The 24743-nt window shown below is 39.5% G+C and overlaps 1 protein-coding gene across 9 annotated transcripts in view; it reads left to right on the top strand.

Moving 5' to 3' along the window:
• LOC124165089 (Golgi reassembly-stacking protein 1-like) overlaps window positions 1-24403 on the top strand; it is a 74382-nt gene extending 49979 nt beyond the window's left edge. For 6 of the 9 annotated variants that reach the window (XM_046542365.1, XM_046542362.1, XM_046542363.1 and 3 more), the window contains 4 exons: window positions 6364-6507; window positions 16771-16984; window positions 17908-18394; window positions 23697-24403. In XM_046542365.1, coding sequence (XP_046398321.1) covers window positions 6364-6384 — 21 coding nt within the window. In that variant the 3' untranslated portion in view covers window positions 6385-6507; window positions 16771-16984; window positions 17908-18394; window positions 23697-24403. The remainder of the gene's footprint in view (window positions 1-6363; window positions 6508-16770; window positions 16985-17907; window positions 18395-23696) is intronic. The other 3 variants (XM_046542358.1, XM_046542359.1, XM_046542360.1) reach the window with 3 other exon arrangements.
• Window positions 24404-24743: the final 340 nt, after the last annotated feature.

The raw sequence follows: 24743 nt of genomic DNA, 5'->3' as shown, positions 1-24743 counted from the left end.
GCAGTATAATATTTCGAAGAACTTGGAGACGCAAGAGCATAAAAGATATTTAAATACTGCTGCATCTTCCTCCAAAATACAGAAATTTTTAGTAAAAACAATTTATGGAGACGAAGAAAAGAAACTAGCATTAGCAGTAGGATGTCTTCCCATGCTATTTTTAATAGTCATTCCTTCAGATCAAAGGCATGTACAATCGGTTTTGCAGCGCACATGATACATAACGCCTTTCAAACAGCTGCTGTTATAGATATAGATATGAAAAATATTGTCATTAAAATATATTTCTATTTTTACATTACACTGTGCGTCTTCAAATACTGAAAGAATTTTGTGAAACTGCGGAAGTCGCATATATAAGAAAATACTTGGTTACTGTAAAACGCACTAGTTACCTCTTTCGTCAGCTGTAGATAGAATTTTTAAATTATACCACACTATGAATTCCTACTTTCTATATCAGGCTTAATGCCCTACAGTTGTAGAAGAGAGTTTTGAAAAAGAATCCTCAAATTTAGCTAGAGTTTAAAACTAGAGATGGGTCGAATAGCAGATTTCTCGAATTCGAATATCGAATTCGAATATTAAATCATAGCTCGAATATTCGAATACCTCGAATTTCGAATACCTCGAATACTAAATGATGAATGCTGGAATGTTTGACTCGGTTGCCTATGCAGCAGGCAACACAAGATTTTGGGGAGTAATTTTGATTTCCTTAAAATGATTCGAACAGGAATTTAGCTGATTAATGAATAATTTAATTTTATGGAAACAATTGGGCATATAATTAATTCAACTAACATCGCTTTACCCCCACTCCTGCTGCCAAGTGCTAGCTGACAATCGGAGGCATTTTGCAAAATACAAGCTCTTTTCCACCGGATTTTCTTCAATTATTTTCAGTCCATCTTTGGGAGTTCTCACGAGATAAGAAGATGAATTGGAATTGCTATCAGGGAAAAACCAAATATTCTGAGAAAGTATCCTTTTGTCTGTGACTGTAACAATAAAGATTTATAGCACCACTCATAAATTGTAACTTGATATATGTTTTTGGAAAAAATACCGCATCAACTTCCGAGAAGCTCTGCTGCTCATATCGAGTTTCGCCAGAATGCTAAGTCTCCGTCGTGTTTTGACATTTATTTCTTTGCGTAAAATGCTTAAATAAACTCAGAAATACGTCGTGTTTGGTCTTATTCTTTTTGAAATTACGCGCACATTACTAATATTTCAATTCAATAAAGGTGTAACATCAATTGACGAAAGTCATTCTTAGACACCCTTTGTGCTAACAGATGACTCATGCAGCGGTTGACCTCCACAGAAATGGGGAACTTCGAAGCTGGTAGGAAAAAAAAGGTCAGTGGGGGAGGAGAGGGTGGGCCCGAAACACGTTTCTATTGTTCTCGCGTATTTTTTCGAAGCTAAGGTCTTCGTAATATGATCCCTGCGCGAGCTGTGACCTTTTTTTTATTTTGAAGAAGAGAAAAGCCTCAGATGGGGGCTAGTGCTGAATGGAGAGGGATACCGGACCTTGGGAAATGCGCTAATGTAAGTATCCCACGGTACTCACACAGCAGTTGACCTCCAGAAATGGGGAACTTCGAAGCAGGTAGCCAGAAAAAGGTCAGTGGGTGAGAAAAGGGGGGAGGGCGTGAAACACGTTTTTATTGTTCTCGTAACTCGATATTTTTTTCGAAGCAGGGGTGTTCGTAGTGCGATCCCTGCGCGAGCTGGGACCTTTTGTTTGATTTCGGAGAAGAGGAAAGCGTCAGAGTGGTTGAGGCGAGTGCTGAATGGAGGGGGATAGAGGATCGTGGGAAATGCCCTAAGTATGCTATCCCACGGCACTGAGTTTCTCCTGGTGGGGGGAATCGGGGATTTTCGGATTTTTTCACCCGACTATTTTCGGTTCCCCTCGCCGAACACTTTTCACCGCTAAAATCCACGAATTTGATGCAATTCGTCAACTTGCGTAAAACGGCGCTGCGAGCACTAAATGACTACAGTTCTCTACATTTTTCCGAGTCACTACCAATGACGTGCGTGCGACAGTGTATGACGCGAAATTCAAAGTATTCGAGGTATTCGAGGCGGTACTTTTCGCATAACTATTCGAAATCTCGAATATCGAATACTTTCTAGTATTCGAGGTATTCGAGTATTCGCGGATACTATTCGCACATCTCTATTTAAAACCAATCAATCACCTTTTTTAAAAATGCTATTGAAGTTATTGAGGGTGATAAAATATTGGTAATCTTAGTAGTGAATGAAGTTTAAAATATCTGAATCAAAAGCGGTCAGAAAGTCAAAGCGGTCGGCTAAAATCTCTATGACCTTTGACCCACATTACGACTTTCGGTGGTCAAAATAAATTGTTGTACGGATGAATGAACTGCGTAACCGACTTTGGCACCCTTCAAAACCTATGGTTTGACACGTTGGTTGTCATGATGGCCAGACATTTAACTCTATGACCTTTGAGACCTCGGTGGTCAAAAAAAATAACAATACGGATCTATTAACTGAAAAATCGACTTTGGCACCCTTCTAAACATATGGTTCGAAACCTGGGTGTCACGATGGCCAGACGTTTACCTCTATGGTCTTTGACCTCCGTATTAACCTTGGAGGTCGATTAGTGAATAATATGGGTATTTGGACAATACCATTGACTTGGGTGCCCTATAAAATCCATGGATCGACACCTTTGTTGGTATGCTACTCTTTTTGCCTCCCTTATGACTTTGACGGTCAACGGTTAAATTTTCGTAAATAAAAGTGTTATTTTCGGGTTTCTCTGGTCCAAAAACCTAAGAATTGACATCTCGGTCAATGAAATTCAGACATTCTATCTCGACTTTTTAAACATTTAAACCCCATAGGGCAAATTCAAGTTTGGACCCACATTGTGAGGTCAAAAGGTCAAAATTGTAAAATATTGCTTACACTCAAAAAAACTTAGGCCTTTTCCCCATAAGTGTGCCAGTTTTCATGAATATTGCTCCATGCAAAGTTATTAAAATTACATTCTTAATAAATATATTTAATGCGATCGCTTCGTCTTGATTTACTTAGCTTTTTGCGCTGAGTCAAGGCTATAAAATGCCTTAGTTCATCGTAAAAATATGTTTATTAAGTGTATAATCATTTTGCGTGCCCAATATCGTCACTTTTCAGCGACTTTGCAGCGTATGAGCGTTAAAATATCTCAAGTGCGCATACGGAATATCGTCCGCAGTCCGAACCGTGACGTCACGATCCCTCATCCCACTCACTTCCCCGCGGTGCGATGTTGGCCACAGCGTTCCGTCCGAACGGCAGGTCTACTTACTTAAATGGTCTAAGATCAAACGAATAAAACTTTCCGACCTTAGCCACTTTTTAATGGGTGATTATTAAGAGATGTTTCCCTGAGCTCTGTGCCTCATGCATGCATTGGTAATCTCAGACGATGCAAAATTCTTATCTAATCGTATAGAAACAAGGTCCCTGTGACGTCACGTGGAGTGGTATTGCATGGGCGCCAATCTGGCCTTTTTCAAATGAGGATAAAATTGACCATTGCCATTCGTCTGAACTGGGATTTCTAAAACCAAATAATTTGTATATTCTGAATTCATTAATGGTGGGTAAGGAATCATGGTCAATGCATTTAGTTTTCTTTGATGAAGGAAACTTCCCTATTATCATACTAATAAAACAAATTCTTGCCAAATTATATTTTATTTAAAACTGATGAAATTATAGTTGCGCAAGGAAAGGAAGGAAGCCCTGCATGCCGGATTATTGCGAGGGCAGATTGTAAAGATTGTACTGTACATTAATAGGGACGTATTAAAGTCTACGGATGGGTTGAAGAGCATTTTTCTCGAATTCGAATATCGAATACGATGCAAGTGCTAGCTCATGAGAAAGGGTCTGGAGAAGGCAGACTGAGGTGACAAGGCGGACGTCTGGTTTCACACCTTTAATTCACAGAGCGCAGAGGTACATTCTCTCCATAGGACACACAGCGCTATACTCCCCTTGCATTTGCCCTCCAAGAAGCTGCCCCCCGTGTAATGTCCATCTCGTGACCCGAGTGTCACTCTGGGAAAAGCCAACGTCGCGTGCATTTGAATGCATGCGTAAATTCTTCTTAGTGTTGTTCTTGTGGAGTCATCGGCATTTTACAATTTCAGTGCTTGCTCGATAAGTTTTCATAAAAATATTATTAAAGCATTAAACCAACAAAATGTGCAAAATTTCATTAAAGACCCAACCATTGTCATTAGAGATGAAGAGAATTACAGACAATCTGTGCTGTGTATTTAAAATTCGAATACACTTGGGTCTCGTCTAGCGCAAGGGATGCGTTCCTTGGGGTCTTTGCGCTATACAAATTTGCGTTTTATGAGAGCGTTTTAACATTGGAAATAAGGGATGCGTTCCTGGGAGCATGGGTGTTGGGTATCTTACACCCTCTAAACCATATATATTCCCATAAATAGCCTTAGAAAACATTATTTATGCAAATGTTTATAGTTTAAAATATCTTTAAAGATAGTATGCCCGCATTCAAAGACTTTTATTCGCGTTGAAATAAATTCGTACGAGCTTTTGAAATTCCCCCATGTCGTGCTGGTGGGCTAACGTCTGCTATTTCAAGGGGTTCGTAATGCATTGCTGGCAGTTGACGATTTTTCAAACCAGTCTAAAAAAACTAATGTGTCACTCAGGCCCTTTTGTCGCTCATCGAAATGACAGGAAAATGCTACTTTGAATGCCATTTCATAGCTAGTGGTGTTTATGAATGATAAATCATTTTAATTTGAAGTCCTTCGAGTCATTAGCAGCCAGGTGAAATGGTCTTTAAATGCCTCGAAACCTGACCCAGGTTTTCCTTCCCTGAAAATGAATGAACGAGAATGCATTATTTTCCAAAAGAATATCGTCTCGTCAGAACTAAAAACTAGTTGAGGGGGAAAGGAGCCACTTTCACTCACAGCTTGGAGTTCATCAGAAAATGTTGCGGTGACTGCGCTATCAGCACTTGCAGATTCACCTGATATCGCCGCACTGAAAATACCTGCTCGCCATTTAAAATTCTGGAACCAACCGGAGCTTGTAACCACTAAATGCCTCGGAGCGATTACCACCCTCATCTTTTTGTACAGAACCACTATGAACTCTCCGTATGTGTAGACCGCTTGGTTGAAGTTGGTGCGGCTGAGGTCACTGATGTTTTAACTTCGTCTTTATTCAGAGATCGTGCGTTTAAACTTCCTCACAATATCGCTTTGACGCTCTCCATTTTCAAAGCAATTGACCTCTTTCAATTTCTCTTCTAGATTTATGGTTTTTCTTGATAAATTCTTGATTTTTCTACCCACATTCCTATTTTTTGCCATTTTCTCTTGGTTTTTACTCTGTATGGCTCTATCAAAATCGTCTTCCACTGCTGAACTGTATTCCTGAGATGCAGAGGACCTAGGACTGCTGGGAGGGAATGAAGCTGTTGTGTTTGAGAGACTATAGCGGACCCTTTTATGTGTTGATGCTAAACATACGCAACTCGGCCACCACTCCATTTCTCATAGATGACCTTGAAGGCTTTAGTATAGACCCTCTACCTGGAAGTAAATCGCCCGATAACCTATGAAGGCAAAAATACGTCTCAAACCGTATTGCCGAAAAAAAACTCATTTCCAGTATCCCCACGCTTAATTAACAATCTAAATTATTTATCATCATTCTGTGAAGGAGACGAGATAAATTACTTCGGTAGGCCGGCTATCTGGACCCAATGACGAGTGATACTTTTGGCCATTGCACAGCAATGGATTTCGATTAATATATAAACAAAAAAGCGGATTTGAGGCAAGCAATAATATTAATATGCGTAAAATGATAGAAATTTCGTGTGTACTTAGCGCAAGTTCACGTTTTATCACGAGAGCGTTTAAGATTTTTGATTAGGCTACACTGCGTTGCAATGTTTCCCTGAGGAACGAATTTGCGCTGTATCGAAATTGAGCTAATCGAAATTTCACTGTACGAGACATGGATGTAGTAGTATTTACTTTACATCAGATGCGCTTGCGTCCTATTTGCCATTCAATTTTTTTTCGTCGCGTAAAATTTGAGCAACGTTATCGTGGAGCAACAACAACGTTGAATGATGAAGGGTTTCAATTTTTGGACAACGTTATCGTGAAACAACGTTCAACAGGACGACGTTAAATGAGGACACACTGTACTATATTTACGACATCTCTTAAAGACGTACAATCAGAAAATGAGTGTTTTTGGCTGGTGGGGATGTTTTTGGCCCAGTTTCTCTAAAATGAGAATGTCCTTATTGTTTTCTAGGTTGTCATGGCTGCAGGTTGAGAAGTCGTTGCTTCAACCAAACAGTGGCAGTCGAGTGAAGACAGGAGTTCCTTGGCAATGACCTTACAGGTGACCACTCATTGGAGTGTGGTCTGGCAGACGACGGGAGCCAAGGAGTTAGCGGTAAGTGCATTCGTCGTGGAACAGGGGGTTCAACGACCGGGAGAATCTTCTAATGGGGAACATGCATGATTTTGTTAAAGTACTAGAGAAAGAACTCTATTGTATTCAATGGAAATTTTATGGATGAATGACGTTTTATATGACTGAGGTATGAGTCTTTTGAAATACCTCTTCATCAGCTGCCTGAAAACACAATTTCATCATGAGTGCTTGTGCATGACGTCACAGCACGGTATCCACTGATGACACACTGAGGAAGTGGATAGAAAATTGGTCTATGCTGGGGCTTAAATGCAAATTTGGCAAAAATATTGCCGTTTTAACGTCAGACTGCAGATTGTGAATATGTTGGGTCGCCTACGCGTTGTTGGAACAAATAAGGGTGACGTCCAATAAACAAAACGTTTAAGTGGTGCCAGTAAACTATTTGTCACAGTTTTAGAAAAACCCATGTATCACTTAGTATCTTTTTCTCAGTACAATTTATTATCCAAGCTCTAGATTACTAAGGTCTGTTCACTTTATCTATGCGGGTGAGCTGGTGTGGCTTAACCGAGTTGGGGTGAGAGGAGGGAAAGTTTATCGACTTGTGACTTTCCCTCTTCCAATCAGCAGACAGTAGGCGTGGCCTAGCACTTTGGAATTTCAGTCGCTCTCAGACCTCTGTCGTGTCAACTTCGTGAGTCTGCTACCTGTGTGGCCAAATCTCGCGCGTTCTCTTGGTGCTCTTCGATTCTTCCATTTAAATCCAACATATAACTTATTGTTCCTTATTCTTCCACTTCAATCCTTTTCCATCTCCTTTTCGAAAGTTTTTTATCCACCTGTTGCATTCCCATCCGCACCGACTCCCTCCCTCCACCTACTCCCTCTCAGTACTTCTCCAATCCCTTTATTACCAAACCCTAACCCTTTTCCTCAACTCCGTATTTACTTTTGGGTATTACAACCTATATAGTTCTGTATACCTATGATTTAAAAGAGTAATATCCGAGCGTGTTTTTTGAAGGCTCCGAAAGTGACTCCGAAAATTAAGACACTGACGGGAGGGGAGACGAAGAGGTTGATTTATTAGCCACACCGCTCCAGCAATAAGTTACAAAATAAATTATTTAATTAAATACCTGTCGTGCTACTGTTCTCCATTCTTATTGCATCCTCATCCTCACGAATTCCCTTGCAATCCCCGTTTATCAGAATGTTACGCTTATGTATGCCCTTCACCAGTGGTCTCGCGTTTAGCGGACAATATCCTGGCTTCTGAGATGGGATTATCCTCAATCCCCTCTAAATGAGTAGCTATACATTGTATGCATTGTTTCGCCGCCGGGCCCAAAATACATGTGGCCATGTAAGAGTCACACCTTTTCAGTGGGACACTAGGGCGCCTACGTACATTTGGCAATGCTAAGGTTGCTCCTGCTCTCTCTCTCTCTCGGTACTACCCCTTCCCCTTCAACGAGGCCCTTCGATAGTGTCCGGGATCTCACGAAAGCTGACCCGCAGAGATAAAATGAACAGATGATAGTGAATGAGATTGTCGATTTAATTTGTGTTCCATTTCAATTTTGTGGATTCTCAACTCCATGCTGAGAAATCTTAAAATTAAAGTCGCAGGGCATTCTTGTAGTGCTAAAGAATTTAGAAATTTTTGGGAACTTTGAAGGTCTGTAGCAACAAGAATATTGAGAATTATGAAGTCAGATTTTGCATACATTAATAACATTAACTTGATTATCTATTCACGTTAAAAAGATACTACCTATTTCAATTTTATCAGATACCACATTAGCTTGTAGTAAATGTGTGAATATACAATGGCACTATATTTACAACTATGGAAAATGAATCATGTGTTATCATTGACACCATATTCTGATGTTGTAATTATTTTGATTTATGGTTTATGCCCATATAATTAACTTAATACAGTAAAACCTCTATGTAGTGAACCTCTTTATATCATAAAACCTCCACTTATCGTACCAAGGAGACACCCCAAAGACGGCCTAACTACCTCCGCAAATCGTACCGAGACAACTAGAGACCATTAATGCAGCCGTGATTACGTGTATGGAATGAAATTTTAAGCAATAAATGTTTCACCTTTTTTTATACATACACCCTTAATATGTTGTAATTTTAACATTAATCATTAGTTATGGCCAAATTGTTCCGTATGAGAGCATACCTAACTAGGGATGAGTCGATTCCACTTTTTTTCGATTCCGATTCCAATTCCGATTCCTTCAAATCGATTCCCGATTCTCGATTCTGATTCCATCGATTCTTACTCCTTATAGCAGGTGGGATTTTGATTTATCTGTAGCATTACTGTCATTAAAATTTAAGAATGGAGTAGAATAAAATAACTAGGGATGGACGGATCCAGGATTTTTGGAGCCTGATCTTTCGAATCTGATATTTTCGATTCCGAATGCATTTTCAAATTCCTGCCATTAAACAAAGTCATTATTCAAGTTTATTCTGGGTACATACAATTAATGGAATGCTTTTTAGATTTTCATACACATTTTAATATTTTTATAAATTAAAAATCTTTTGTATAGGCTTTCAAGTTGTTTTTTTTAAACTTCTCTACATGCTCAGGACCTCAAATGTTATGCTTGGGTTTGGAAATGAAAATAGGAAAAATCTTAGATGATCCACTGACCAGTGACCAGTGGCATAGCAAGAGGACCCCCCAAAATATAAAAACACAATTACTTTCCTTCATAAAAGGAAACAAAATATTTAAAAATCATGAATTTATAAAAATGAAAAATGAAAAAAATTAATCTTTGAAAAATGAAGTTTTTTCTATTATGAAGGGTGTTAAAATTGGTTTGAAACCCTCTCCTATGTACCCTGTTGTTTAAAAATTTTCCCCCTGGTTTTGGATTGGCGACCCCCTGCCATCGACTGAATTCAAATTTTCCTCACTCACGTTTCCCCCGAATTTTATTTTCTCATTGCATACCGACTTGTGTTTTACCCGAAATGCTTCACTATGGTGAGGTGGATTTAGCACATCCTCGCGACAATTTATACCACAGTGCACGCACACGGCATTCATTGGTTCTCCATATCTCAATGGAAATGTTTATACACAATGAAAGACATTTTTATCGGTGTATCATTAACGTCACGAGCGACGAGGTGCTCAACCGCTCAGCTTGAGGGAGGGGTGGGCAGCAGAAGCGTGTAAAGGAGAGGTGGAGAGGAAGGAGCAGTTTCGTAGCCAGGTATTTCGTTCGGAGGGGGGGGGGCAAAAACAGGGGGAAATATTTTAGAAAAAAAACCGGGCACTAAATAATAGGTTGTAAACTAATTTTAAAACTTTTTATAATCGAAAAAACTTATTTTGTTAAAGAAAAATTTTGCGAATTCCTGAGTTTTCAACATTTTGTTTTCTTTTGTGAAGGGCAATAATTGTGTTTTTATATTTCGGGGATGGGGAGGGGTCCGGACCCTCCCCCGGGATACGCCACTGGGAAGGAGCGCGTAAAGGAGAGGTGGAGAGGAAGGAGCGCGCTCCCTCCGTATTTCAAACAATGAGGCTACAAATGAGGGAGTCAAGGACGAACAAGTCAGATCTTGCTTCAGTGACGTCGTTGCCTTCAAAGCGAAGTCGGGCACGCTATGTGATGTATGTAGTTGGCGTTTCCAATCCGTCTCTAATTGTTTGAGGGGTTAATGCTGCGCTTGTTTCTTTGAAAATTGTGCTGTTTGGACAATGTTGCATATCAGTAAAGTGTAATTGTAGAATTGTAGATAGAAAACTGAGTTGCAATCGATTAGAGCTGAAAAAAAAAAACAGAAATATCGTCAGGAATGCGTCTCGTTTGGTCAAATTCTTTTTTTAATCTCGTGCATTTCATTCAACTGTCGAAGCTATCGAGATATCTTCGGGCACAGAAAGTCACTTTCCTAGCATTTGTCATCTAGAAACGGAGAACTGAAGCAGGTAGGCCAAAAAAGGTCAGTTGGTGAGACGAGGTAGAGATTAAACACGCTTCAGTTGTTTTCTTGTGATTTGATATTTTCCTGAAAAGACAATGATTTATGGTCCGTGTGATTTCGGAAACGAAAAAAAAAACAAGAGGTACGAGCTGATGGACAGCCGAGGGTGGTTTTCTAAAATCTGCGACGTAGTTACTTTTGACGTGGTTATTATGCTACGGTGCTGAGATTAACCCGATGATTGTTCAATCTCTTGGGAAGAGTCACACTATATGCCATTCGTATTTTTCCTTTTTTATTTTCTGGCTGAAAATCCTGGCCACAGCTGAAATTCTACTCGTAACCTCTGCGAGAGCTTTCGAACAAAACGGTTCATGAATAGGACAAGAATCGCATGCGACGGCGCATTCGAAGAGAGAATCGGAACTCTTTCCACCATTATGGGTCGTTGCATTCACTGAAGCTTTAATTTAAAATTTCGGATCCAGATCCGATGTTTTCCGCGACTTTGGATCCGTTGTATCCGATGAAGAACAATATCCGCGGATATTTGGATCGGAGGTATCCGATCCGACCATCCCTGAAAATAACAATAGCCGCGGTGGCTACATTCTCATTTGGCCGCGGTGGCTAAACAATAGTGTAGCGTTCATATACATACCAGAGCAGCATAGCGGGTGCGCGGTGGCGGCCGAACGCAACCTGTCGAGTCTGCCCGGAGGCCGGGGCGGCTTATGCCTAGCTAGTATCAACTTCCTCAAGGGTGTCATTGATGAAACTGGGCTATACAAATGCGAATGTGTCTATTTTTTATTATTGACGCAGACGTGTGTTAGTCTAAAAAAAGTTACTTATATAAAAAAACCGCTCTCAGCGCGTATTTATAAGAAACTTTTTTTTTCACAGGTAAACCCGTTCTCTGATCGTTTTTATTTTCATCAGACTTCAAATAACATTTGAAAATAAAAACATATCTATCGATATATTATACTTTAAAACTGGTGGTCCAGATGAATTCTCCGAATGTGATTTATAATCGTAATAATTTGATTTGCCATGACCAGCGGTGATGAAAGAACGAAAAACGCATGCAATGCTTCCCGAACCCGTGCTTTCCAATTTTTTTCTCTGAGAGTAGCTTATAAACACGAGGCATTTCAGGGTTCGTCGGTTTGTCGCTCTTGCCGACATTTTCATGTTTCGGAGGCCTCTTAGGCATGTTCGTCGCAGCACCCGCGTGCCAGGCATATTCTCCGCGCGGGCAAGGCTGACACCGCGGCCGCTTAGGTGTGTGGCAGCCTTTGTGCCCCAAACTTATAGTCTATGCTCAAAACATTTATCTTCCTGGAATTGATGGAATCGGAATCGACTTTAGGCGATCGATTCTCCATTCCGATTCCGTTCCCGAGAATCGGTGGAATCGAGAATCGACATTTGGAATCGACTCATCCCTATACCTAACAGTAAATAAGGAAAAAGGTATCCAACGATCCAAATCATTTTAAGTGACTATTGACTTAAGAGAGATCACATCATTTTCTCTCTGATCATGGTACAAATCATGCGATAGCGCTCGCTTTCTGTAATTATCAAATAATAAGTACATATTCACTAATGCGTGCATGTTTATTCAAACACATAAATGTAATGGTTTAAAAGACAGTAGTGCTTTTCATTTCCAAATGATATGTAAAAATGGTGCCTATCACTAAAATCTCTCGATAGTGAACCTCCATCCGTCAAACTGCCCATCCTGCAGTGTGGGCAGAATACTCGCATACATGTGTTGCGTGAAGTGTACATCAAAGGATAGACACAAAACACGCTCAATTCGTCGCTTACGTCAGCTGTGAGTGAAGACGAACTCCAGTCCACTTTGGAGGCACAACCAAGTGCACTATTAGACGAAATCACATTTCAGCAGCTGCTTCTAACTAGACGATGCAATTTTGATATTGCCAGCAAGCAGCCTAGTCAGATCCAGGACCAGGGGCCAGTGATTTTGAGTGGGCCAGCATTTACTAGCCGCAATCAGAACTGATAATGTTGTGAAATTTCTTCGACGTACAGGCACTTTGGTTGTGTGTGTAGTTATGCCCTGATTTGGTTGTACACTTTGGAGATGAAAATGTTTCAACTGTTTCTATGAATAACATGTTCATTGTTGTTGTTTTGCTTCTGAGTAAATTGACTAAATAAAATTGAAAAGTTCAATACTTGAATTAGTAGGAAGCTCTTTTAGATCCTGAAGTCTCTAAAAATCACACAGATTGATAGAATTTGTTCTTAAAATTCTATTCTATCAATGTACGCTACACTCCTAGATTAGAAATGGTGTTTAAACATGATGCAATTATGATTAACACATTATGGTCCGCACGCATGTTTTTACGTGTTTCCGCCGCCAGCGCTTATGTGCCGATCACGTGTTTTTACGTTTTCATGCAGTGTAGTCTCCTGCTGACCTCTACGGATTTATTTGGAACTATTTCGACCTAGTTCTGGTTTGTGCGTCTTCAGGTAGCTTTACTGTTTGTTTTTGTGAAAGTTTTTCTTATTGATGTCTTTTTTATCGACGTTATAATAGTTTGAACATATATTGAAAACCTACCTACCCAGAAGAAATGCAAAAAGTAACCGGCCCCAATGGCTAGTCTAGTTTAAAGGATGCCGGACCAAGAGGTGTTAACACACTCAATGCTGAGAAAATTTATCATAACACACCGCCACGCGGAAAAAATATTTTGCAATAATATCAGATATTATGTCTTCCTTAATCGTATACAATCATACATAGGTCAAAATTATTAAAATTTGCGCTATTAATAAAGAAAATATTAAATATTATAATAAAATTATAATAAATATATAATAATAAAAAGAAGGCAAAAAATCTGCTGAAAGCAAACGACTTGTATCCAGTCACAGGAGAAGACACACTGAGACGCTGGGCACAATTGCAGGGTCTAGTAGAAGACGCGGAGGCAGATGGCGGGCCGAGAAACCTAATGGGACCGATGCCTTGTATTCAAGGCATCCACGTCCTAGGCTAGCGCGGGATGCCTTGAATTCAAGGCATCCGCATTGAGTGTGTTAATGTAGCAAATGGGAAACTTATTTGATGTTATGGTCAAATTTCATGCATGTATGTTCACGACCAGCTGATGATTTAAAATAGTGATTTGACATCAAGTTATGATAGCCTCTTGTGGTATTTATTTTTCTCTACAATAATTACGTGTTCAACATAATGTGCAATGCCATAATTGAAGCTCTTTATTGGCTTGTTTCATTATCCATCAAATCCTACAACCTTCCCTAGAGATGTAATGATTCTTAAGTAGGTAACTCTGAAATATATTCTCATGATGTGGCATATAAGAATCACCATGTAAGTCCATGAATTTTTAGCATATCCTTCTCCATGACGTGGGATAACAGGTTGTGCACAGGAAAATCAGGAATCATGCTTGAATTATGTCCCTGGAATTATGCGTGAATTACTGTATAAGCATGTGTAAGAAGCACACACGTGTAAGAGGCGCACTCCTATTTTGAGCATCAGAGCTAAAGAAAAGGAAAACTTTTCGGCATTTTTTTATCCTATCGCACGGTGTAGCAGACTTAAGCCTGGACTTTCGACAGTTATCAATTTTTCCGCTTTCAATAGTAATAATTTACACAGCATTCTTGTGCTAAATTTACATGATATGTATGGCGCTCGGAGATTAGTAGGTATTCACTTGTAGCCTTAACCTTCTGATGCTTACTAGGGACGGTCGGATCGGATACCTCAGATCCAAATATCCACGAATAATGCCCTTCACCTTAATGTACTTCGGATCCAAATTTGTCAAAGAAATTGAATCTGAATCCTAAATTTTCAATCGTTGCTTTCGTGAATGCAACATCCCATAAGAGGGAGTAGAACGAGTTCCGATCCTCTCTTCGCATGCGCCGTTGCACTACGATGTTTGTCCTACTCACGTGCAATTTTTTTAGAGCTCTTGTAGGAGTATTGCAATAGAATTTCAGCTGTGGAAAATTTCAAATCAAAACATAACAGGCACATAGCGTGAATCTTCCCAAGAGATTGGACAACAATCGGGGAAATCTCAGCGCCGTTAAAAAATAACCACGGCACAGATTTCACAAAATACCCCTAGCCCTCCATCAGCCCCTGCCTATGACGTTTATTTTCCTTTCCGAGACCCTACGGACCATAAATCACTTGCTCAAAGGAAAATATCAAGTTACGTGGGAACAATCGAAACTTGTTTCAACCCTTCCCCGTCTCACCAACTGACCTTGATCGATCTCCCAGTTTCTGGAGGCCTAATGCTGGGTGAGTCACCTAGCGAGCCTGAAGATATCTCAATAGCTTTCAATAATTGTAAGACACGCACGAAGTTCACAAAACGAAAGAAATCTACGCGACACATATCTGACAGAATTTAAGTTTTTTAAGCTCTAATTGATTGACACAAAGATTTATTGTTACCGTATTACCGCTACTAATATTCAAAATAGTCCAAACAGCACAATTTCGGAAGAAACAAGCGTAGCATAAGTGCATTCAAACAAGACAAGACGGACTGGAAACTTCTGGCAACTGAAACTGCATTTATCACATTGCTGCCCCTTCGCTTTGAAGACAATGACGTCACGTGCAAGATCGGACGTGTTCTTCCCTTTCTCCTTTGCCCTCAGCCTCGTTGTGGAGGAAAGACGGAGGGAGCGAGCTCCTTCCCATCTACCTGTCCTTCAAAGCTCTTCACTTTTAAACATTTCAGATTTCTCCTATCCGCCATTCAGTCAAACAATGTACACACTCTTTTGAATTTTTTAAACAGCAGGTTTTGACACCAATATAATTTTCAATCGCAATAACCCTTATAATATCGTCTGAAGATGATTTTTGAAAAAGCAGGCCCCTAGCGTAATGGAAATTACTTGGCAAGACAGATGTTGACTATTGACCAGGTATCGTCCTTCAAAACTGCACTTTTCTCTACGTTTGGCAAGCGTGTACTATTTGCAGTATAAATGCTGAGGTATGCCCACCCATAGCAGTAAATTTAGCGGGCCCTCCGGAGCAAAATACCCCGTGCAATCTTTTCCATGTTCACATCTGAGGTACCTACCAATGTGATGGTGCGATGCTTACGAGTTAGAAACGCAAACAGGAGCATTTTAAAAATATGTCACTAAGGAAGAAACTCCACTGCCTCCCGCTTGTTTTTGACCTTAGTTTTTAGATGACTGACTCAGCTGGAAACCTAGGCCACTCAGTTCTTTTTCGGCTAGTGACCAGGGAAAGGGAGGAGGGGAATATAAAAAATTTGTGTAAGAGGCACTCCCCCATTTTCGGCTGCAATTTCTGGGGAAAAAAGGTGTGCCTCTTAAAAGTGCTTATACGGTATTCATGAATTTTTGCTCAAACCGGGAATATTAAAATTTTTTTTCAAATTCATTTCACATATAATTTTTCCAGTTCAACGCCCTTTTTCTGGCTGAAAATGTTTGTTTCAGTTTTAAGTGCACCATCTTAGTATAATTTCTACCGCTGCAGCAAAATGTGGTATGACGGACAAGGCAACATATTCGAAATGTCTATCACTCTATGATTTATGTAACATTCAAAAACACAAAGACTTAGAATTCCGTGGGACATCAAAATCCGCTTATCAGATCAAAGTAGCGTCTTGGCTCGAATTGAATGTATTTAAATTTTAAATGCATTGTGTGCTAAGTAACCAATCCTTGTCCTTTTATGCACATAAATATAATATTATTTAGAAGCATTGAAATGATTTGGAGTGTCTTAACATTCTTAGCCATCACAGTAATAATGTGAGATTAACCTGGAATTTTTTCAGTTTTTCTTGGAAAACTGGGAACTGTGCATGAATTTTTATACTTTGATTGGTTGGACATCCTGTGGAATCAATTTGAGCCATAAGGCTAATTGCATGAAAAGAGGCTAGCTAACCTCTTCCTTGTCCTTGTAAATACATAAATATAATATTATTTGAAAGTATATGAGTAATATTCGGCGTGTTAAAATTCTAATCCATCGCAGTAATAACGTGGCATCAACCAGGATTGTTGTAAAATTTCTTTTGCTTACAGGCGCTTTGTTTGTGCATATACATGTTCTGATTTGTTTGTACACTTTGAAAGATGGACTTTGACTTAGTGTATGTTACATTTATACAGGCTATGTTGGTGTGCTTGTATTGGAGTTTGGCCTGTTTCTTCACTCTTCTTTGATGTGCGTTCATTGTCTTCCGAGAACAGGGCTCGAGGATGTGGCGGATGGGGATAGTGGCAGACATTGCGTGTGCTCGCATTGCAGCCAGGGATTTGGCAAGAGCAGTCAGCTATTGTGCCACGCAAGGACGCACCACTTGGGGGAGCTCCCCTTTGCGTGCGGGGATTGCAGACAACGATACGTCAAGGCAAGCGACCTGACCCAGCACTCAAAGAGCCACAGTGCCGTCAAACTTCACAGGTAAAGTCATGAAGGAAAGTCTCCTGGAAAATACTTCGAATTGGAAGTGGAAGGAATTGTAAATTTTCTCTCGTCCAATTCGTGAGTGTTTCTTATATCTTTCCCTCCGCTGAGGATGTCTGTTTACCTGTGAAGCTGTGATGTCATGGAATCATTTGGGCCATTTTGTATTTTTGGATTACTCTGTGAATTTGATGATGAAACGCCTGAAAAAAGGCTGCTTTTGTTCAACGTAGCAATCTGCAAAAACTATTCAACTCTATTGAATTTGTGCGATGACTTGATTTGATATTTCACATTCATATTTCTGGGTCGAATTTGGCAATGACATCCCCTTGTTCTCCAACCCATACGCTCTCATATACAAATTTAATCAGTTACACAGCCTGAAAAAATTGATTTCACCCTCGGCCATGCACCTATTGGGACGGCTTGAGGGGTAATATGTTGATGTTGTAATTGAGATTGTTGATGCTTTCCAGGTGATTATAATATTTCAGGGCATCAGAACTCTTTCAAGGGCTTGGGAAAAATCATAGGCTTGACAATATTAAGAAATCTCTTCTTTTACTATTTTAAAGGTCGTTTTACAGGGTACATGGAATTGTGCAATCTGACGTACGTCCAAAGGCGCGATCAAAATTGTGTTGTGTAAAGCGGTGAATTGCTGGAACACATGTGAGAATGCGTGGATGCGAGATGGCAGAATAGCCCCTGATCTAATTTCGTTCATGCATTCGTGCAATCCACGCCACTTTAGAAATTAATGCAGCTCTAATCTGCACAATTCCATGCCCCGTGTAAAACGGCCTTAAGAATTCATTATTTCTGTCATGTAGTTTCTGTTCGCTCCGCGTGACATTTAAATTTTTACGCCGATGTTTCTCCTATCATTACAAAACCATTGCTGCCTTCCACACAAGAACCATCGCAATACCTTGAGTCACAGCCTCCGGCATCGTAGCCAGCTTCCCAGGCCCTCTCCCTGGAACACGACTTTCGACAGCTTCTCCCGGCCACCGCGCCTGGAATGCTGCCCACACCGGCGGACCAGGAGGTTCTGGAGCTGCTTACGCTCCTGGCAAACAACAAGGACTCCCCGAAGCTCACCAGGTGGGACGGACATGAGTTCCATCTCTTACTCACATTGGGGTCTGAATGGCCGACTCTTTCGACCACTATGAGGAGCATTGGGTTCAACCGTACTAGGATCCTTGCCATCGCCGCCACCCATGGGTGGGAAACAGCATCACGGGTATCGACCCCAGAAGAGATCCTGCGGTGCCTGCAAACTCTCTTGTGGGTGCAGACGGGGGAGAGGCCCTTTGCGTGTGGTGTGTGCCACAAGCGCTTCTCGCAGAAGAGCACGCTCAACCACCACGCAAAGATGCACTGAACGCTGTTAGTTGGGTGAGAGAAGAATAATAGTAATAAACGGTCTCTGGAACTCTGTGTGATATCATTCTGGTTCCTGCTTTCACCGTGTGAGGTGACCTTGGGGTGAGGGTATGTGCGCCGCTGCAATGCAGGCTGCTAGCAGGTAGCAGAGTACCCTGCTAGCAGGTAGCAGAGTACCCTGCTAGCAGGTAGCAGAGTACCCTGCTAGCAGGTAGCAGAGTACCCTGCTAGCAGGTAGCAGAGTACCCTGCTAGCAGGTAGCAGAGTACCCTGCTAGCAGGTAGCAGAGTACCCTGCTAGCAGGTAGCAGAGTACCCTGCTAGCAGGTAGCGCTTGGCTTAAATAAGGATTATTAATACCCTATCAAACGAAGGAAACTTTCCGACTTTAAGTAATTTTGATAGGTCATTATTAAGAGACGTTTCCCATGAGCTCTGTGCCTCATGCATGCATTGGTAATCTCAGACGATGTAGAACTCGTATCTTCTCGTATAGAAACTAGGTCCCTGTGACGTCACGTGGAGTGGCATCGCCAATCTGGCCTTTTAAAATGAGATTAAAATTGACCGTTGCCATTCGTCTATACTGAGAATTCTCAAACCAAATAATTTGTATATTATGAATTCAGTAATGGTGGGTAAGGAATCGCAATCAATGCCTTTCGTTTCCTTAGATGAAGGTAACTACCCTATTGATTCCATATTTCGCAAGGGGTGATACAAAAAGACCTAGCGTAAATAGATGTTTGATAAGGTGGGGGGTTAGGGGGAAGATGGTAAGGTGGTGGGGGGGGTATTTCTGAACAAACATTTAAACATTTCCTAGATAACAATTTGAAAAATAGATATAACCTTGTACTGCCAACGGGCTGATATATCGGTCCTTGCTGTTTGAGCGAAATTTTTTCACTTTTTTGTGATTGTGGCCTTTTTATCGGCTGTAATTTAAGTAAACCCCCTTAATCTATCTATGGTTATAAGATATAAATATATCTTAGGAATTGGGAAAAAATCTAGAAGTATTAAATATTATTAAGTAGCTGAGAAATTTTTAAACCTGAAATGTTGCTAATTCCGGAAAATAGCCTTGGCAGTCTTCGTACATCCCACCTGAAATAGGCTGGCAGTACAAGGGTTAAAATCAATGGTATTTTGCAGAGTGAAAATGATTAACAGGTGATATAATTAATGAACCTTTTCTGGCGATACTACGTTATATCTTTCATGGAATACGGAAAATATATTCCGTTTCCTTTCCTTGGAGATGATGACAACTGATAAATTTCTGTTCTCACAAAATATTTTCTTCAAAACTGCGTGATCATGTTAAAAATGCATAATTAATTTCCTCGATTAATCTTAGTTGTTTGTGTTGGAACAAATTTTCATTTTTGTCTCGTAGATAATATTTTCATAAATTTGCTTTTCCTGAAAACTTTTGCATGAGCATCTTCCAGCATTTTTATTTCACGATGAATGGAACATGCAGGAGAGGGAATTGCAATAATGGTCATATGATATTCTTTATAGTAATACCCCGAAAATGAACCAGGAGAATCTTTCAAAGACCAAAAGTTAGTAAGTAGCAAAGTATCTACCGTAATTTAGTTAAATTTTAAAGAAGTTATCCAAGATGGCGGCGAGTGAAAAAGCTTCTCGGAATTTACGCATTGTAATTCTGTAAAGTATCTTAAACAACCATCAAAAGAATGCGATCGAAGTACATAGCTCTAGATATCATATCTTTGAGCGTGTAAATATTGGGACATTGAGTCATTTACGAAAGTCAGCATTAACATTTTTCGCAATTCGCCGCGAGCCGCGAGTTGGGGTCGGTGGAAACACACGATGGAAGGCTATGGTTACGGTTAATAATGACGATTCTGATTGGCTTATTCAGTGGAAGTCTCTAATTTGCCCTCCAATGCTACGAATATTAAATTATTCATATGAAAATAAAAATTTAACCGGAAAAATTGGTGACTGAGAGGTGAATTTCACTCAATCGCGCCGAAATTTCATTTCGTTGATCGGGAGTTTTCGTAAAAGAGGAGTTCGTTCATCGGGGTTTTTCACTAATGTGTTTACATAGGCAATTGACCGGACCAATAGTATTTGTTCGTTGAACGGAGTTCTTCGTTTAGCGGGAGTTCGTTAAGGTGAGGTTTTACTGTATGTCTCTAGGACATAATCTATGTCGAACAGTGAAAATAATGATGTATATAATTTTCACGATTATTTTAACAAAGTTTTAAGTTTATCAAAAGAGTTCTATGGTTTAACAATGGGTGAGAATGAATAACGAATTTAGTGTATGCCATTTAAAATATATGGCTGTGTGTGGTATGACTACATTTTGCCTTTTTGGAAGCTGAATTTTGTGTTGAATTTTCTTATTTTTCACGTATTATCCCTCTTTGAATGCAGTGAAATGTCTGTATAACGTAATTCTATGAACTGCCATGATAGGTTTGTTAAACAGAAATTTCATTATGTTGAATTGTGCAAAAAATATTGCATGGAACCACAGGAATGAAAGTGCATGAAAAAAACTTAATGAAACATCATTAGTGAAAAATATATTTTGTCAAATACAATTGAAAATAACTAAAATTCAAATTCATGTACTTACCAACGGTATCTTCGATGGCGCTTATCAGTGAGGTGGAGGATTGAAAACTTTTTATGTCCACACCACGTAAATTCAATCATTGACACTACTCTTCATGGAGAATGTCCAATAGGGTAGTTTCCTTCATTAAAGAAAACGAAAGGCATTGATTGCAATTCCTTACCCATTATTAGTGTATTCATGATATACAAATTATTTGGTTTTAGAAATCCCAGTTCAGACGAATGGCAATGGTCAATTTTAACCTCATTTGAAAGAGGCCAGATTGGTGCCCATGCGATGCCACTCCACGTGACGTCACAGGGACCTAGTTTCTATACGAGTAGATAGGAGTTCTACATCGTCTGAGATTACAAATGCATGTATGAGGCACAGAGCTTAGGGAAACATCTCTTAATAATCACCTTTTAAAACTGCCTATGGTCGGAATGTTTAATTCGTTTGATATGGTATTTATAATCCTTATTTAAGCCGAGCGCTACCAGCTAGCAGGGTACTCTACTACCTGCTAGCAGCATGCATCATAGCGGCGCTCATAGCCTTGCTCCAAAGTGGCTTTACATGGCGGTAGCTGGAACCAGAATGACGTCACACGGGCTTTTCCCAGCATTCATACTTAGCCGTCGTGTTGTTGCACGCTTGAAAATTTTCACTTTCGTTTTATTGCGAAAAATATATATCGTCATTTAAAAATCTAGAAGCATGAAATACGTACTCCAGGAGTATTAATCTATCGATAGAGGCAGTAAAAAAATAATAGGAAACCACCCTATTATGAACACTTTTTACATTTACTGTACACAAATCTATTTACACACGACACTTTTTAAAATAAACCAGTTACTTTTTTTCCACACTGTGTTTCACACAAGATCGTTCTACAAACTTGCTTACAAATTCAACTGAGTGCTCCCGACAATTGATTTAACGTCCTCCTTCGACATTAGAAGTTTATGCATATTCAGAACAAAGTTGTGTGTCATTGTTGTATGTGAATGACTGCTACCAATTGATTTTTCTTTTTCAATTGCAGCTGATTATATTTGCTATATGATTACAAATTTTTACAGTGGAACTTGGTTAGTACGTTCCTTGTTAGTACGTTTTCCTCCTTAGTACGACCATTTCTCTCGGTCCCGGTACCATCGGAACAAAATACAGGCAAAAGTATTTGGTTAGTACGTTTGAAAAAATTGCGCTTTCTTGTTAGTACGCTCAATTGCTAGCCGTGATGCAACCCGCAAATCGTTCACCAGTATCTTCTTAAGGGTCGTAAAGCTCCGAATTCATGATTTAATCTATTATTACTAGCAATTAACATTCTTTCATTTATTCTACATATCCATCTTCGACCGTGATTTATCCAAATGCATTTCTCAATTCTTATGACGTGATGAATTTATCAGGAATGTCTGACTATGCAAAACTGCAGCCAATGAGAAGTCCCAATTTTCCCCACCCCGAGCTCCTCACCTTCTGTTGCCTCTGGAGTGCCCACTGTGCACAAATTTAACGAGTGGGCAATTGTTGCTATTACACGTGTTATCATGATGAAGAAATGAGTCTTATCCATTTCCCACTTTATCTAAAGCAGTACTGCACGTACTTCATAAACTCTATGTCAATGCTACGGGGTACGTGCGTATTTGACTACTGCTGTGGGAGCAGACAATGCTCTGGATCTGCACGCGAAGCTTAGCTTAAAAATACTTGATCTCGGCACGAAAGCAGACGACATTAAACAAATTTTAAAGTAAATTTCAACTGTATAATATAAAGTCTTCTGTAATTACGACATATTCTAATAATCTTGCGTGTTATTATTTGATATATCGATATATTTAAGGTTAATATAATTTTGTCCAATTTCTATGTTTAAATACAACCCGTTGACATACTCAGGTTTGTTGTTATATTCTCCGAGTATGCTGTGACAAAAAAGAAATGACTTAGCTTTACTTGTCCTCTTTCTATAAATACATATAGGATAAATCACGGGAGAAAGACGCCGTTTTCATGTAATTGTCTTCGGGAAATCTAATAAACATTGTGATTTTTATTCACATAGTATTGTTTTTCAATGTAGCGCCCATTTTCTTGATTTTAAAGGTGAAAAGAGTTCAGGAAGGTGATCCTACGAGAACTACCGATAGTAATTGTAATTATGACGACTTTTCCACAGATTGCAATTACCCCGACTGCTATTTTTTACTTTCCTCGTTAGTACGTTTTCCTGGTTAGTATGTTCATTTTTTGTGGTCCCTTCAGAAACGTACTAAACAAGTTCCACTGTATATCTAAATACTTAACGCATGGCTGATGATATTCATGAACTATTAGCTGATCAAAATCATTTAAGTTGAATGTCAGATATCTGATATTTTCTTCTACTCTTGTTTGAATACTCTTAATTATAAGCGTTATGCATTTTGCGGATACATAGTAAATAGTCTTAAATTGTGGTTAAAATGAACTAAACTCACTATGGTCCACAAACCTATTGTTAAATTTTTAAAATGCTCAGGATAGTTATTTTCAATATACTTGTAATGGTAACCAATTAATTTATAAAATAATAATGGGTTCTAGTTACTGATTACAATTTTTATTGCCAAATATATTTCACGCACTCATGATAATCTTCTTGGACTGTTAGATGATCAAAATTTTCTTTTCATTCCAGGTGAATTGCAGTTGAGTGTTTAGTCCAACTGATGCCAAAGAAGATGAGAAAATGCCCTAATACATATTCGGCGGAGAGAAGGTGCCATTAGCCATCTGGGCTCTGGTACAGGATTTTTTAGTTAATAAGTCTGGAAGTTTCTATACAGTCAATTCATATACATCGTTTTGCCTCATTTCTGGTTTTTTATAGAATTCTTTTTATAAGATTTTCTTTTATATATTTTTTTCAAGAGTGGGGCTTTACTGGAGGATTTGCGGCGTTTATATTCCCTTATTGTTGATGCCAGTTATCCCCCAAGAGAGATCTGTCTCCGATGCAACAGTTTACGTACCTCGTATCAGTTTATCTTTAGGCTGCCCTACATCAGGCGGCGATTCAGCCGAGAGTGACTTGTGTCCCGACAACATCATCATGGTGGTGATTTAATAAAAAATTCTGTGGAAAAACAAATTTTTAGGTATTCGTTAAAAAATGTCTTGCCAGGTACAAGATGGTTCGTTTGGAGTTAACCAGAGTAATTTTTAATAGGAGAATACTCAGTCAGGTTTAAATGGAGATCGCAATCACTTAATTAACCACGCTTTCACTTAGCTCCTGCTATAATTAAGGTTAGCAATTCTCAAGTAATGCAACGCCTTCACTTACCTGCAATGAAACAATTTACATTAACTTATCCCTGTAAATGTATGTAATCAGGTGTCAGTTGCCTACTTCAAAAATATAAGCCCTGGTTTTTCCTGAACCTGCTTTCACGACGGCGTGGGATAAGTAAGTGTTATTTTTTATTGATTTGGTATTACAAGAATCATCAGTATGTTCAGAGAAACATTACCCAGGATTCCAGGACACATACAATGGTCTCTCAGGTTGGCCTTTGGTCTGCGTTGGGTGGCAGTGACATGGGGAATACGATCGGGGTGGGACTGTCGTTCTTGTTCTCGATATTTTACCATAAATTCCAAGTTTCCCACTTGTATGGGTCCTCTCCTTCCCTATCAATGCGAGGGTGGCATGCTAGTATTTTTAACAATATTTGCTTTTTTC

This window comes from Ischnura elegans, chromosome 9 (assembly GCF_921293095.1).
Source record: "Ischnura elegans chromosome 9, ioIscEleg1.1, whole genome shotgun sequence".
NCBI lineage: Eukaryota > Metazoa > Arthropoda > Insecta > Odonata > Coenagrionidae > Ischnura > Ischnura elegans.
This window is presented reverse-complemented; position numbering and strand designations above follow the sequence as displayed.